Source organism: Caretta caretta, chromosome 1 (assembly GCF_965140235.1).
Source record: "Caretta caretta isolate rCarCar2 chromosome 1, rCarCar1.hap1, whole genome shotgun sequence".
Lineage (NCBI taxonomy): Eukaryota > Metazoa > Chordata > Testudines > Cheloniidae > Caretta > Caretta caretta.
In genome coordinates, this window is record NC_134206.1 from 267,468,337 (window position 1) to 267,485,821 (window position 17,485).

Here is a 17,485-nt window from a genome sequence, read left to right on the forward strand (position 1 = left end):
GTGGAGGCTGGTTGTGTGGAGACGGGCTCGGGGTGGGAGGCAGGATGGGGTGACTCCCTCCCTCCGGGATCCCCGAAGCGCCTGCCTCATGCAGCGAGGTGCGAGCTGGGTTTTGGCTCCTCCGAGTCCCGTGCGGCGCCGCGCTGGGGCAGCGGTGGCTGCAGGCGGCCCCCGGCAGCCCGGGGGGAGGTGGCTCTGCCCGGCGCCGCCCCCTCTCCCCTCCCCCGGTCTCTGTCACTAGGTGATGGTGCAGCCAAGATGGCGGCGGGAGCGTGAGCGGAGGCGGCTCCGCTCCCCGACCCCGGGAGGAGGCAGCGCAGGGATGAGCCGCGTCCCCAGCCCCGTTGGGTTCCCGTGAGGCTCGCAGGGAGCGGGCGGCGCCCGGGCCATGGCGGGGATTATCAAGAAGCAGATCCTCAAGCACCTCTCCAGGTGAGTGCGGGGCCGGGGGCGCCGCCCCCTCCCCGCGGGATCCGGGTGTGCGAGGCCGGCCGGGTTCCCCCTCTACACTCGCCTCGCTGGCACCAGAACGTGGCGGGGACCGGGCTTCGCTCAGCTCCCGGTGGAGATGGGGTCCCATGAACGCCCCCCTCCGTGGGAGGGGCTGGGGGAGCCTTGGGGCGCTGGCAGCGGTTTTGTAGGATGGGTTTGAAGTTCTAGGGTAAGAAAAAAATCTCCTTGCTTGGTGCCAGGGTGCGGGCTCCTTGGAAACACCCGCGCGAGAGAGAACAGCCCTGAGGGGGGAGAGGGATTCGCGTTGGCGGGCGTAGGAGAGTCCGGGGATGAGTCACGCTGGCGGGGTTGGTTCCCCTCCAGCCACCCCCAGATCCTTGAAGCGTCCCCGTCCCCCCCGAGCGCTGCAGGATACAAGGCGGCCTCGCAACCAGCCTGGCCATTTATCGTGCGGGGCTGTCGCAGAGGACGAAGATCCGTCTGTGCCCCTCTGCTCCAGCATCAGTGTGTAGTTGGAAAGGCGGAAAGACACAGTGGCTGAGGTAATATCGTTAATTGGACCAATTTCTGCTGCTGAGAGAGACAAGCTGTTGAGCTTACCCAGAGCTCTTCTGCAGGTCTGGGAAATGTCCTTAGAGTGTCACAGCTAAATACAAGGTGGGGCAGATTGTTTAGCATAAATAGTTATCCTGGATTTCAAGGGAGGACCATTCAAGGTGAAGAAATTAGATAGGTGAGTAAGTGAGGTGTGTGGGAGGGAGGGAGGGCTGAGCTACAGTCACTGCCCAGGAGAAGTGGAGTGGGTTGTAAATTGTACTTGACACGTTGTATGTGGGAGGAGCAAGCAACAGCATGGCTGATGTCATGGAGCCCAGTGTGCACAGTCTTCGCTGCCTATTCCAGACAGCTCCACAGACACACCACATTTGTCTCAGATGACATGGAATCCAGAACAGTGGTGAAATTTTAGCAGGCACCACAGCGGATGGGGCAAATGAGTAATCTGGGATAAGAAAATCCCTGACATAGAGAAGGATGACTATACTAGGGAGCTGGCTGAGTGAAAAAAAGAGCACTTTGAAATCTGATGTAGTTAAGATGCAAAACACCTTTGCTGGTCTCTTGAACCCTTGACTTATCACAATCAAAACAATACATGTGTAGCCCCACATGGGTGTTAAATCAAATTCTTTTGCACATTTGCACAGCGCAGGAAGATTCTTTGTAACAATTCATGCCCTATGTGTCAGGCAGTAAAAAGGTTACACTTTTTGTACTGTCTCTGTGATTGATTGTTATTCAATTCACTTCATGGTAAAGGCCAACTCTGTTATAAAATATGCACTCAGTCCTGGGCGTGTACATGAATATGTACACAAACTTGTGTGTTAAAGATAAAAACTGTAACCAGAGGTGCCAGCTGTTATAGAATGTAGTGAGATGATCTGATTAATGGGAGGGTTTTTTTAAATACAATTGAATAATTTGGTTTCACTGTTTTAAAAGGGGGAGCCAAAAAATTTCACTGTATAGTCAGAATCTGTGGTGACAGCACAACATTGGCAGCCCTTCAGAGTTTGTTTGTGATTAGAAAAATTGCTCTGGAAAGAGCACTTTATTACTCTTCTTAGTTGTTTCATATGTGTCTTTCAAGTCATATATGATTTGCAGATTATGCATTTACTGCTGCCAATAGTAATAAATAGCAAATAAAAAAAAGAAAAGAAAACCAAATATAGTTGTGGATGACAGCTGAATTCTCTTGTGCCATATGCACCAACAACAGATTTGTTAGCTAAACTCTGATGCAAAATCTTGGCTCTGTGTTCTCCTTAAAGATTAGTAGTTGTGATGTACAAAGCAGAAATGATACAATTTTATTTTTTCTGATTTTTATAATGGCATTGATGATTGAGAAATCTCTTTATGACCTGAACATAATAGAACACTTTGAGAATGAAAATGGAATACCAAGATATCATTTGTACGGAATCAGTTTGTTAATCATGAGCATACATGAAATTGCAGGCCTTCATTTAGGGCCTGAGCCTATGTGGTGCTTGGCTTCTTCAACTTCCAGTGAAGTCAGTAGGAGTTGATGAAGTTCAGCACATTGTAAGATCAACCCCACCATTTTCTACAAGAAGTGGTTGTTCCATATGTAAAGATCAAGAAGTTTGGAGTTCAAAAGCTCTAAGTTCCTGTATACAGTAGTGGTATATTCTTTTCATAATACAACATTATATCTCCTGTTAGTAATGTGTTAATAAATTGTGTGCACCATGAAAGTAGAAATAGAACCACAATCTTTGTATTTTACGTTAAGGTCTTGTTTGTTTTTGATACATGTGCATGCCTAAAATCAGCTGTGTGCAGTAGTTGGTTTTATAATATAAATCCACATCCACATGTTAGGTCAGAATTGAGCCCCTAGGTTATTTTTTTTACTGTTCTATAATTTGCAGTTGGTTTCTAGTGGTTTGTAAGGATACGTATTGGAACACAACAGATCATTCAAACCTTAAAAGTTTGGTGATTTTTTTTTAAACTCTCTGATAAGCTGACAATTTGAAATTTGTACAGATATGGGTTTTTTATTGTCCTCCTTACACTTAAACTTTTTTATTGTTCTACTTACAATATAGTAGACACATTGTTTCGCAAAATCTGGACCCCATTCTGACACTTGTACTAATTTGGAAATCAGTGGGACTACTTGTGGAGGAAGGCTTTGCTCAGCATGAGTAAAAGGAGCAGGATTAGGCCTCTACTTAGCTGATACAGTTAAATATAGAGATCTGTCATGTCAAAAAAAATGGCTGATTTGACATGTCAATAAAATGATCAATGGAGAATAAAGAAAACTTTCCATTAACATCAGAAATGTTTTCCCTAGGAAATTAAAATTTGTATATAGTGGGGTATGTATATATGATTGGCTATATAGCTTTATATAGGCTTTATAGCAAAGGTAGAACAAACTCTTATGAATAGCTATTTGCTTTGCAAATACTAATCTGTCAGTCTCTAACTCTTGAAACTGTTTTCTGAGTGTGTTCTGTTTGCGGTTTTGGGGTTAATTAGGTATGTTTTAGCACTAGCAGTTAGGTGCACTAAACTTCAGGCTTCTTTCTCATAGTAGTTCTCAGTACTTCAGGGTTCTTTCTCACATATAACCTACTAATTTGTTTGCTTTAAATATAGGGAAAAAATTGCAAGTTACAAATCAGTGTTTCTTAACCATTTTCTTAACGTGTTACAATAAAAATTGTTGGATTACAGAGCTGTTAGCAAAAAGAAAAGGAGTACTTGTGGCACCTTAGAGACTAACCAATTTATTTGAGCATAAGCTTTCGTGAGCTACAGCTCACTTCATCGGATGCATCTGATGAAGTACTCCTTTTCTTTTTGCGAATATAGACTAACACGGCTGTTACTCTGAGAGCTGTTAGGTTTGTCAAATCAGTTTTCCAAACCAGACACAGATAAAAGTAGACAAAAGACCCTAGCACAATGGGGCCCTACTCTTGGCTGGAGCCCCTAGGCACTGCCATAATTGCAATAAGGAAAAAGGAATCAGAATAGGTGCTCCCTTTACAGTTCTGGATGAGTTGAAATTGCTCCTCCCTCTCTCTTTAGGTATCAGTTCCAGCAGAAACAGAGACCGTGTCAGCTCATAAAGTATCCCAGATTGTCCTGTCGGGCTTAAGGAATAATGTGAGCGGAGATTCAGTAAGATTTATGCTCATTCAACCACTAACTTGGAGTGGAAAGTAAAGAAAAGTAAAAAATCAAAACCAAACTTAAACTGGGTAAATAAAACCAACCTGACAAAAACAACACCCTCCCTTTCCAGATGACAGTTTTATACAGTCTTAGCATAACTTTGGTAAATGATTTTAGACCTTCTTTTTCTTCGGAATCCTTGGATAACAGAACACTAATAAATAGGTTATTACAGTCTCTCTCTCTCTCTCTCCTTTTTTTTTTTTTGTAAATAGACTGAGTTTGTGGGTTCCATTGTTGTGACTGTTCTCATTGTTTCATGTATTATAGGGGAAGCGGGTAGTGACTTCTATCTATATTTAGCTTGCTTAACACTTTCCATTATTACAAAAAGTTATATTGTTATTTTCTTTGAGAAGCTTTTGCACCTCTTTCGTTTGCAGCAGATCTTTGATATTTGGTAAGAGAATAACCCTCAGGCTACACAGATGCCTTTTCTTTGACCCATAAAATTCTCTTCAGCTTTTGCTGTGATATAAATTTAAAGATTGCCATTTCGCTTCTCTCATTTGTGTTCCTCAGGAAAGTGTTGGCAGAATGTAACAATAAAAACTGAATGAGCACTCTAACGCCTGGTCTACAGTATGGGGGGGGGGGGATTGATCTAAGATACGTCGACTTCAGCTACGAGAATAGCGTAGCTGAAGTCGACGTATCTTAGATCTACTTAGAATTCATAGATTCATAGATTCATAGATATTTAGGCCAGAAGGGACCATTATGATCATCTAGTCTGACCTCCTGCACAATGCAGGCCACAGAATTTCACCCACCACTCCTAAAAAAGACCTCACATCTATATCTGTGCTATTGAAGTCCCCAAATTGTAGTTTGAAGACCTCAAGGAGCAGAGAATCCTCCAGCAAGTGACCCGTGCCCCATGCTACAGAGGAAGGCGAAAAACCTCCAGGGCCTTCCAATCTGCCCTGGAGGAAAATTCCTTCCCGACCCCAAATATGGCGATCAGCTAAACCCTGAGCATATGGGCAAGATTCATCAGCCAGATACTACAGAAAATTCCTTCCCGGGTAACTTGGATCTTACCCCATCTAAAAACCCATCACAGGCCATTGGGCCTATTTACCATGAATATTTAATTACCAAAACCATGTTATCCCATCATACCATCTCCTCCATAAACTTATCGAGTTTAATCTTAAAGCAAGATAGATCTTTTGCCCCCACTACTTACTTCGTGTCCTCGCGGTGCGGGATCAACGGCCACCGCTCCCCCGTCGACTCCGCTTCTGCCTCTCACCCTGGTGGAGTTCTGGAGTCGACAGCAGAGCGATCGCGGATCGATTTATTGTGTCTACACTAGATGTGATAAATCGATCCCTGATAGATCGATCGCTACCCACCAATCCGGAGGGTAGTGTAGACGTGGCCTAAGGCTGGACCATGCTGCTGCTTCCCAGCAACATATGCTATTGAGAGTGCCTGGGAGGTGCTAGAGAAGCTATGGAGGAGGAGGACTGTGAGGAAGAGATCTGGGCACCACATGGGGATGGAGCTCCCTCAGCCCTCCATGTGGGGGGGGAGAGCTGATCTGGACTGCCCCCACCTTCTCTCCCAGACCACACTCCACACCCAGCATCTAGACCCAATAGTCCATGCCTCTTCTGGTAGCACCATATGGGTCAGGAACTCCCTCACTACTCCTAGGGGTGGTGAGAGAGCTGGGCTCACCCCACCCCATCTCAGAACACACACCCCGTCTCCCTCTAGTTGGTAGCAGGAGAAGGCTGTTATCCCAATGTAATCAGTCTTGTAGTTTAAGTGCTGGAAGTTTGTGCTGCAGTTTTGTGAATTAAGCAGCCTTAATTCTGCCCCCTGCTCCATATGCATCTTTAATTACATGTTCACATACTATGGTATTCGCAGGATCCATGTCTCATTCAATGCATAGGATGGATGCACAAGCGGGCAGAATTAAGATGACGTAGGAAGTATCAGATGTCCAGTTGCCCAACTTTTGAGTGCTTGATTTTTGCAACCTAAAATAATGTCAATTTAACACTGGGGGGGTTTATATGGATATATTATGAAGATAACTGACCTAAGTAGGTTAAAATAAAAAGTTGAATGGAGACCTGAAATCAAACACACAAGAGAAGTCTGATGTGGTTGAGGAACGTGAAAGAAGGATTGTCTTTGGGTTGCGGCTGTATTATTATAATATTATACCTTCTCTCAGCATTCAGATTGCTTTTGAACCATAGAAATGTAGAGCTGAAAGGCACCTTGGGAGTATTAGTTCATTCTGGCCCCCTTCTCCCACTCTTCCCCCCCGGTTCTCCCCAGTGCAGAGGCAGGATCAAATATACCAAGACGACTCGTTTCTACTGTGACACCCTTAAGAAATTAGCTGACTAATAATGGCAAGGTTGGAGACTCACTAGGGATAGCCTATATCTGATAAGGGGACCGTGGGGGGAAAATATCAACACTTAGCTAACCATAATCATAAACTTATGTTTTTCTCTTTTCTCATGTCCTTTGTCTGTTGATCATACATTTGTTTTATATTTATACAATGACTACCACATTATGGGCACTACAAGGAATAAATAGTAAATAACTTAAATTCTCAGTTTTAATTATAAGGAGGTAATTTCCCTTATTGTAGTACTACAGAATCACCATTGAATTCACAATATTTTCCTATAAAAAGTGTCGGAATTACCCAGAATATCCATCTGTGTCTTAGTTGTAATTAATTTGTCTATCATTGTTATCTAGGTGCTATATAAAGAATTTGGAGAGCATAAATTCTCTCTGCAAGTACCTTAATTTTCCTGTTATCTTCATTGAGGTGGGATGTGCTTTAGCTCAGTGAAGGAAACTCTTGGCCATTCTATAGCCACCCTTACTGAGGTAAATGAGATGAGTCTTCTGTTACAGTCTGAAGATAGTAAGACTTTGGACCAAATGCAGCTTCTGTATAGGCTTCACCATTGTTTCAGTTGCTTTACTCCAGCGTGGAAACAACGAAGATGAGGATTGTTTACTAGATCAGCCTATGAAAGGGCTGCCGTCTTCAGGCTAGCTTAAAATGATAAAAACTATTTCTGGCTATACCTGTGTTTTCATGTCCTGGATTAGTGATACTCTTTGACTTCTCTTTCGCAGACATTTTATTGCTTTTTGTGTAAAAAAACCTCCATTTATGCAGGATGAGTTACTCCTCCCTATGGGGAAGGAAAGACAGAGAGAACAAGAGATATTGCTCTTTTTGTTTTTCTAATACTTATGAAATCCTCCAATCCTATGGTGATAGGTACAGTATAAGAATCTAGCTAGCTAAAGTCCAGTAAGATTCAGACTGCACACCACCTTGATCATGAGAGCGCAGATACGCTCAGTAACTTAGGTTGCTGCTAATTCTTCAGTGTTGGTCTCTTCCTACCAGTATCGCTTCTCTTTTACTTGCATAGAACCATCTGCTTGACCCAACTCATTTTCTTTAATGAACTTACCCTATTAGGTCACTGAGACATCTGAGTAATGCCATTATCTACCCTTGATAATGAGGTGGAGAGCTGGCTGTCATGTACATACTGCTGGCATCAAAGACCATATAATCTTACAGTCTCCTCTGTTGGTTTGAAATACATGTTGAATATATGGGGAAAATCTTGATTTTCATGTGATTCCACAAGTACCAGAGCTCTCGGGGAGGAAAAGTAGTTCATCAGGATCTTCTGGGGACCAGTCTAGAGGAATGAGCAAAATATACTTAATGCTCCCTGCCCTTCTAGGTCTTCTGTGTGAGTCCACAGGTCAGTGGGGTCAAACGCTGCCAATAGGGTCTAAGAGCACCAGTGTGGATATTTGTTCTGTTTATGACTATAAGGAGATGCTACATCAGTAGATCTCCTTAACAGATCTGGGTCTGAAGCTTGAGTCAGATGTGTCCAAGATACTGACAAGGGTGAGGTGTTGCTGAAGTTGGTTTTCTACCAGGTTCTCTACAACTTTTCCTAGAAAGGAAAGTTTAGTCACAGGGTGAGGTCTAACCTAGGCCCTTATCTTCTGTTTTTATGTGACCACATTAGTGCCTGCAAGATCCACATCCTTTTGTGGAGTAAGCTTTCATTTAAAATAAAAGTTCTAGCATTTTGAAGTATGAAGAAAACCTTCCAAATTGGAATGAATGCTGTATTGTCTAAAGCAGCCCTATATGTTACGAATTGTCCCATTCATGTTAATAGGATGTTAACTCTTAAGTTTAACAATGGCAACTTAAAGGGACACCTTATCTGCTATTTTTACAAATAACATCCAAGCCATTTTCATCTTCCGGTGCCAAAAGCCCCATCTTCCTTCGAAATGGCTTTCAAATCTCCATCTTCACCTTTCTCATTCTTACTTATCTGTGACAGCAGCTGTTAAAAAGCTATACGTTGGTGATACAGAATTCTGTAGCACACTTAAAATGAAAAATTTGGTGGCATCATACGTAATTTGAAAAGCATTCTGAAACAGATTTGTATTACATTTAATATCAAAACCAATAGTACAAGGAATAATGTACTAACTATATTATTCCTTTTCATATTTAATTCAATAAACGTCTCTGTTTTAGAATTTATTCTCAGCTGATGAAGTGCCATTATGCACCAGAAATCACAGAGAATTTAGGTCTAGTGTATCAGAGAGTATGTGAGAGACAGGTCTAACCCAGGTAGTATGTGTGCTACAGAAATATTTGAGTTGAACACCAGTGTATATTAATGCCTATGAGGCTTGTGACAGACATCCCGTCCGGAAGTTGGTCCATTTAAAAGATACTACCTCACCCACCTTGTCTCCAATATCCTGGGGCCAATATGGCTAAAACAACACTGTAAGCAATTCCACACTTTGAAAGATTTGAGATGGCTTGCTTTGGGAACTCATCAACGTTGCATGGATTGGCAAGGATCACCTTCTTGTAACTGCCTTCCCTGGATTGTGTGGATGCCCTCTGAGATTTCCCAGCATCTGCTAGCTAGGAAGGAGCTTTAGTTTTTGTTTACTCCCTTGATTCAGCATCCACTGCTTTAGTGTAATCTCAGTTTTGGGGAAAAGTGCTTAGTTAGGTGCTGCTTCAGAACCAGTAGAGAACACAATTGTATGAAATATTTTTTTATCTAGGTTTGACATAAGTAGCAATTCTTTCTCTTTGCTTGTTATTGAGTTGTATTTTAAAGGGTTCATTCTATGCGATTTTGCATTTTTGGTGGGCTTTTGCAGGTTCCAGATGTGTAGCATATGAAAAATACTGAAAGCAGAATGTTGATAAAGCTACTTGTGTGGTGAAGCACTTTGATATAGAGATAGAGATGATGTTGAAGTAAGGAAACCTTATGCTGGGTGGAGAACGAGATAACAAGGGAATAAGAATGGTAGTGAACTAGCTCAGGGCTGCAGAGGAAAAGGAGAAGAGAGGTGAAAATAAATTAAGAATGCCAGGATAATAGCTACCAAAACTACCTTTAATATTGCGCCACATTTTTTTAGAGAATTTAATTTCTGCAGTGTTTTTTTATTTGGGTGGTGATTTCACATTAAATAATGACAACCTTATACTATAAATTTGAGGCTTAAACTACTACAGTGTCTTTTAACTAACAATTTAAAACCATTAAAAATAGATCATACCCTTTCAAACAGGAGAACAAATATGTAGGAAAAGCCGGCAGAGAACGAGGCATCGGGATAAATGAATATTTACAAGGAAGAAATCATTTATATGGCATAGAAGTACTGATTACATGATCTTTTTAGAACTACTGAAATGTTTTCCCCAAAATCCACAGCCTAGTGGTCACTGGTGGGACATGAGTATTTTTAGGTTGCGTACTTAAAAAAAAATCCTTGCTGAATTAGTGTGTGTGTTAAAGTTTGCTAGATTTTCAGCACGTTAACAAGACTTTTAACATTAAAGATAAGTGAATTCTTTGTATAAATATATGTATAATTAGTCACTGGCTTTTAGAGTAGATTTTAAGGGACTCCTGAAGTACATCTCCACATACTGAATATTATATTCATATTAATTTAACATTCCAATTTTTATGTAAAAAATTGCATTGACGTTTATGTGGACTGCTTGAGACTTGTTATCATCATTGCTTACAAAAGAGCAAAACAGTTTGTATCCTGTTATTTCAAAATACTGAACAAAATGCACAGTAAAGGAGGAAAGTTACTATAAATCTTACAAGAAAAGGAGTACTTGTGGCACCTTAGAGACTAACCAATTTATTTGAGCATAAGCTTTGGTGAGCAAAGCTTATGCTCAAATAAATTGGTCAGTTTCTAAGATGCCACAAGTACTCCTTTTCTTTTTGCGAATACAGACTAACATGGCTGTGACTCTGAAACCTATAAATCCTACAACATTAAGGCAAAATACTGAGTACTGAGCCTGGAAACAGTGAAGATGACTAATTTTTATGGGACTGTCAGGATTATCTTAGAGGCTTGACTGCCTCCCGCATGACAAAAACCCATGTCATTTACAGCCCTAGTGCCAAAATCCTCATCTTCATCCTTATAAGCATAGGTGCACCTTTGACCCCTCTGATGTTTCTATGTGCATCCCTTTGATCTCATGCTCTTACCTTTGCTGTGTTGAAATCACGCAATTCTCCCACTCAGACGGGGTCCTGTGCTACCGTACCCTGTATATTGACCATGCTAAACGAGCAGATCCAGCTGGTTTGGTACCTGCAGATCTTTCCTTTCAGAGTTTGTGAGCAGTCATGAATACAGTGGCCAGGCAGCCATCTTAAATCAAAGTATTGTTAATCCTAACAGTACAAAGCATAACATAAGAGGAAAAAGGATTTTTAGTAGAGCTGTCAAACAATTAAAAAAATTAATCGTGATTAATCACGAGATTAAAAATAAAAGAATACCATTTACTTAAATATTTTGGACATTTTCTACATTTTCAAATATTAATTTAAATTACAATATAGAATACAATGTACAGTACTCACTATGTATTTTTATTACAAATATTTGCACTGTAAAAATATAAACAAAAGAAATAAAATTTTTCAGTTCACCTCATGCAAGTACTGTAGTGCAATCTTTTTATCATGAAAGTGCAATTTACAAATGGAGAATTATTTTTTTATGTAACTCCACTCAAATAAAACAATGTAAAACTTTAGAGCCTACAGGTTCACTCAGTCCTACTTCCTGTTCAGCCAGTCGCTAAGACTAACAAGTCTGTTTAAATTTATGGGTAACAATGCTGCCCACTTCTTATTTACAATGTCACCTGACAGTGAGAACAGGCGTTTGCACGGCACTTTTGTAGCCAGCATTGCAAGGTATTTACATGCCACATATGCTAAACATTTAATCCCCCCTCATGCTTCAGCCACTATTCCAGAGGACATGTTTCCATGCTGATGACACATTCTGCTTGGTAATGATCCAAAGCAATGCGTACTGACACACATTCATTTTCATCATCTGAGTCAGATGCCACCAACAGATGGTTGATTTGTTTTTTTGGTGGTTCGGGTTCTGTAGTTTCTGCATCGGAGTATTGCTCTTTTAAGACTTTTGACAGTATGTTCCACACCTCTTCCTTTTCAGATTTTGGAAGGTACTTCAGATTCTTAAACCTTGGGTCGAGTGCTGTAACTATCTTTAGAAATCTCATATTGGTACCTTCTTTGCGTTTTGTCAGGTTCAGGGCCGGCTCCAGGCACCAGCGTTCCAAGCAGGTGCTTTGGGCTGCAGTCAGAAAGGGGCGGCAGAGTTTCCGCAGCGGTTGCAATTCGGCAGCAGCTTCTTCGTTCCGCTGACTGTGGCGGCAATTCGGCGGCGACAGGTTTTTTCACTGCTTGGGGCGGCAAAAATGGGAGAGCCGGCCCTGCTCAGGTTTGCAGTGAAAGTGTTCTTAAATCAAAAAACCATGTGCTGGAATGTAATCCGAGACTGCCATAACACAAAATATATGGCAGAATATGGGTAAAACCACAGAGCAGAAGACATACAATTCTCCCCCGAGGAATTCAGTCACAAATTTAATTAACACATTATTTTTTTTAAAGAGCGTCATCTTTTGTTTATATTTTTTACAGTGCAAATATTTGTAATAAAAATAATAAAGTGAGCACTGTACATTTTGTATTCTGTGTTGTAAGTGAAATAAATATATTTGAAAATGTAGAAAAACATCCAAAATATTTATAATTTTCAGTTGGTATTCTACTGTTTAGCAGTATGATTAAAACTGTGATTAATTGCAGTTAATTTTTTTATCAAGTTAATTTGTTTTCACTTAATCGCTTGCATTAACTTTGATTAATTGACCGCTCTAATTTTTAGAACAAAAGGTCTATGTGCATGTCTACCTTACCTAAGTCCTACTGTCCTTGAAATGGAGACCCTTGTAGGTCTAATTTCCAAGATAACTTAATCTCTGAAGTCAGTGTTCACCTTGGCTCTCACTTTCCCTGTCTGTGAGGGACTGTCTTGAAATCCAGCCAGAATTGTTTGTTCTCTTAGCTCACATTCTTGGACCTCCTTCCCAAACCAGTTTGGTGACCTCTGAGTTGAGCTAGGGCATTAAAGCAAGTGGTATTTGCATTGTGTCTCAGGTATTTGCTGAGAAGCATATATCTAGATTCATTTCCCCTTTCCAGGGTGCATTTCCTGAAAATCCTGCTGTTAAATTAACTCAGTATATGCATATAGTAACATCACAATAACCCAGTCAACCCACAATAGTAATAAATTATTACAGGTAACTCCACATAAGATATTTCTGCCTTTTATTTTTTTTGATTTATCACAACTGTACTTTTATTTGGAATTATTTTGCTGCAAGTAAACCTATTTTTAGAAGATTTTGTGAGAGGTTTTAAAGGGTCTCTCATAGAGTTAAATTAGAGCTTTCCATTTTTAATGTCATTATAAGTAACTATGGGATCTTGATGTGTAACCTGCATTTGCTAGTATTCCTTTGTTTTAAAGAAATGGAACTAAAATATTACATAAGGAATGTGCTACTCTGCCACTTTACATGTTAAATATACCGATTATATTACAGTGTATGTTAAAGGTCACAGTAGGCACCAGTCTCAGTAAGGACTAAACCTCTGTACATATGTATGCTAAGATAAAGTTAATTGTATATCATGCTTCAGAATGTAAACTAATCACCCGTGGAATGGATGTCTGGCCAGAAAGATTTCACCCTTGCCTGACTATTGCATAGAATTGTCTGTTTTCACTTTCCTCAGATATTGGTAGAAGAGCTGGTTTGGTTTGCCTTAACAAATCCTTTGTACTAAGTGCCTACCTCAATTTAATTTGTTCATGCTGGTGAGCATAAAGGAGCCCAGAAACAATAAAGTGTTTTGTTTTGCTCTTCTCTTTATATTTATTACAATTAATAAATAGCTTCAGCCAATTTTTACAGCATTTTAGGGGGAAAAGTACCCTCAGCTGAAAACTCAAATTGAAACCATTACAGTACCTTAATTACAGCATTGCAATAGTATAATTCATATTGCTTAGTGTTATTGTTTTGCCAGTCATTGAGATTTTTAGAAATACATAAAATCCGGAAACACTGGTTGTAGAGTATTTGGGCTTTCTAATAATTAGGATTTGGAAAGTTTGGAATTTTTTACAGTCGAACCTCAAGTTACGAACACTTTGGGAATGGAGGTTGTTAGTAACTCTGAAATGATCGTAACTCTGAACAAAACATTATGGTTGCAGGTTTCAGAAGGATAGCCATGTTAGTCTGTATCAGCAAAAACAACAAGGAGTCCTTGTGACACCATAGAGACTAACAAATTTATTTGGGCATAAGCTTTCATGGGCTAAACCCCACTTCATCAGATGCATGGAGTGAAAAATACAGTAGGCAGGTGTGTATATATTACAGCACATAAAAAGATGGGCGTTACCTTACCGAGTGGGGGGGATCAGTGCTAATGAGGCCAATTCAAACAGGGTGAATGTAGCCTATTCCCAACAGTTGACAAGAAGGGTTGCATATCAACAGAGAGAAAATTACTTTTTGTAGTGACCCAGCCACTCCCAGTCTTTATTCAGGCCTAATTTGATGGTGTCAAGTTTGCAAATTAATTCCAGTTCTGCAGTTTCTCACTGAAGTCTGTTTTTGAAGCTTTTTTGTTGAAGAATGGTCACTTCTAAGTCTGTTATTGAGTGTCCAGAGAGATGGAATGTAATATATGCTATCGTGTGCCAGCAATGCCCCTCTGCCATGTACATTGGCCAAACCAGACAGTATCTACGCAAAAGAATAAATGGACACAAATCAGACATCAAGAATTGTAACATTCAAAAACCAGTAGTAGAGCACTTCAGTCTCCCTGGACACTCAATAATAGACTTTAAAGTGGCCATTCTCTAAGTCACCCGGGTTTGCACTACAAAAAGTAATTTTCCCTCTGCTGATCATAGAATCATAGAATATCAGGGTTGGAAGGGACCCCAGAAGGTCATCTAGTCCAACCCCCTGCTCAAAGCTGATATTCACCCCTTCTTGTCAACTGTTGGGAATAGGGTTGGATAAGGGGCAGAGGGTCAGGGGGCGGTGGGATGGGGTGGAGGTTCGGGGGGGGCAGTCAGGGGACCGGGAAAAGGGGGCATTGGATAGGCATGGGAGTCCTGGGGGGGGCCTGTCCGGGGGCAGGGGTGTGGATAGGGTTCGGGGCAATCAAGGGATGGGGCAGGGAGGGTTGGATAGGGGGCGGGGTCCCAGGGGAACGGTTAGGGGCAATCAAGGGATGGGGCAGGGAGGGTTGGATAGGGGGCGGGGTCCCAGGGGAACGGTTAGGGGCGGGGGGTCCTGGGAAAAGGGGACAAGGAGTGGGGTAGGGGTGGATGGTTTGGCGGTTCTGAGGGGGGCAGTCAGGGGGCAGGAAGTGGGAGGGTGCGGGGGGCCAGGCTGTTTGGTAGGGCTGGCTTAGGTTTTTTGCTGCCCCAAGCAAAAAATTTGCCGCCCCAAGCTCAGCTGGGGCTGGGGCTGGGGCTTGCAGGTGGCGCTGGAAGCAGAGGGAATGATGTCACCTCCCAGCGCCAGCAGGGGCTTTACCCGCTCGGCCGCGCAGAGAAGTCCCGATATAAGGGGTGGCACAAGGCAGCGCAGCCCCGGCTCCCTGGCAGGACTCACCCTCTCCTCCCCAGGTAGCGGCTGGGCCCTGGCAGCTCAGCATCCCGGGGCTGGGGCTTCCCCTTCCCGCTGCGGCCGGGGGCGCGGCGCCCTTGCCCCGTCTGAGAGCGCAACTGCCCCCCAAAAAAAGGATGGCTAGAATGTCGCCCCTGGAAATGTGCTGCCCCAATCACGTGCTTGCTTTGTTGGTGCCTAGAGCCAGTTCTGCTGTTTGGGGAGGCACAGCCTTCCCTGCCCAGCCCTCCATACAGTTTTGGAACCCTGATGTGGCCCTCAGGCCAAAAAGTTTGCCCATACCTGTTCTAGAGTGTGATTTCAAAAGGAAGAATGCTGGGACATAATGTGGAGTGGGAACCGATGGTCCATGGATGGTCAAGAAGTCTCAAGCCCAGCAAAACAAAACTAAAAAGAAAAGGTATTAGCACACATTAAAGTGAGGGTAAAAAGCATTTTAGCAATCTGGGATATGGAAAACATAATTTTACACTTCTTAGATTTAAAAATATGTTTTCAGGGTACCTTTAAAATCTTTAAAATATTAACTAATTATATTAGTAAATACATAGTGTGATTGTCTGTATCCCTATGTTCACCCTTTCTACAAGGCTATGATAAATTTGATACAAAGTATGCCTTGTGAGGTATCATTTGAAAACTCATAATCTGCTGATCATTGTTGTCCTGGTAAAATATGTGTTGCAAAATTACAATATTCTACTGTATAACACATGTTCAGAGTTTAGAAAAGCAAGCACAGACTTGTTCCTCAGAGACAAAAGGCAAACTGACACCTCAGTCAGATGTCAACAAAATCAAATGCACTACCACCGGTTAAGTGGTTTTGGCAGGAAGAAGGGAGTAAGCGAGAAATTAACATGTTGACAAAGAAACAGCTGGAAGTTCCTGTCCCCCAGACTTGCTGTCGCCTGAATCCCAGCTGGAGAGGATTCTCAAAGAAGAGAAATACTATAAGAAAGGGGAGCAAACACCTCAGATTACCTCTCTCCCCTCATCTCTACTCACGGTATCAACAACACTTGAAAGACAAAGAAGGCAGCATTGAACTGGATTTTGGCTGAAGGAATCTAGCCAGATTGCTATAAGCATGTGGCGAGAGAAATCTTTTTGCTTTAAATTCGCTTAGCTTGTTAAGTTCAGTATTAGTTTGTGTTTTACTTTTATTTCTTTGTAACCAATTCTGACTTTTATGACTCTTGTAATAATTTAAAATCTATCTTTCTGTAGTAATAAACTTGTTTTATTGTTTTATCTAAACCAGCGTGTGTTTGGATTGAAGTGTTTGGGAAACTTCATTTGAGATAACGAGATTTGTGAATACCATTTTCTATTAATGAAATGATGGACTTTCTATGAGCTTATATTGTCAAGGAGGGTACTGGCCAGTACAAAACTCATGGTTCTGGGGACAAGTATGGGACTGGGAATTTGCTGGTGTCATTCTGCAATATAATTCAAGGCTGGCTGGCTGGCTAGCTTATAGCACTCATACAGTATAGCTGGGGATGATTTACATGCTGGAGGCTGTGTGTGACAGACCAGGAGTGGTTGCTGTCCCAGTGAAGCAGTGTAAAAAGCATCCCAGGTTAGAGAATTGAGGGGACACAGCTGATCAACCATCCAAATTGTACCCTGGGTAATGTCACACACAGTGTGTCTGCCTTTTTAAAATTCTACATCAGCTATTTGTTTAAATGAAGTTGCAACCGTGTAGCATCAGTACAGTGATGGATCTTCTCATGAATGTCCTCCCTTTACACTTTATACAAATTTGTCATTTCATTTTACAGAATGTCATAATGTGTAATGTCATAATTATCGTTCTCTTTATTTAAAATTCTCTCATTATTGTATCATTCCTCTTCCCCTTTAAACTTGCTCCCTTGTGTGTCCCCTGTGTCCCATTCCCTGCAGCGATCCCTGCTAGCTCTGGTGGAGATTGATTTGATGTGAATATCCTTACTACCAAAATGAATGCCAGAAGCTCCTAAGAAACCACGGGAACTGACCACTTGCTCTCACCAGGAATACGGGCCTTTTGCCTGAATTTCTTGCCCTCAGGTA

General features: G+C 41.7%; 1 protein-coding gene across 3 annotated transcripts in view; it reads left to right on the forward strand.

The window, feature by feature from the left end:
* Positions 1-201: 201 nt before the first annotated feature.
* BLTP3B (bridge-like lipid transfer protein family member 3B) overlaps positions 202-17,485 on the forward strand; it is an 82,022-nt gene continuing 64,738 nt past the window's right edge. Inside the window, exons 1-2 of one of the 3 annotated variants that reach the window (XM_048835467.2) lie at positions 207-432; positions 17,336-17,482. Coding sequence is in view for 1 of the 3 variants with exons in the window: in XM_048835466.2 (XP_048691423.1) it covers positions 389-432 (44 nt within the window). In the remaining 2 variants the exon portion in view is untranslated. Of the gene's footprint in view, positions 433-17,335; positions 17,483-17,485 lie in introns of all 3 variants that reach the window. The other 2 variants (XR_007354538.2, XM_048835466.2) reach the window with 2 other exon arrangements.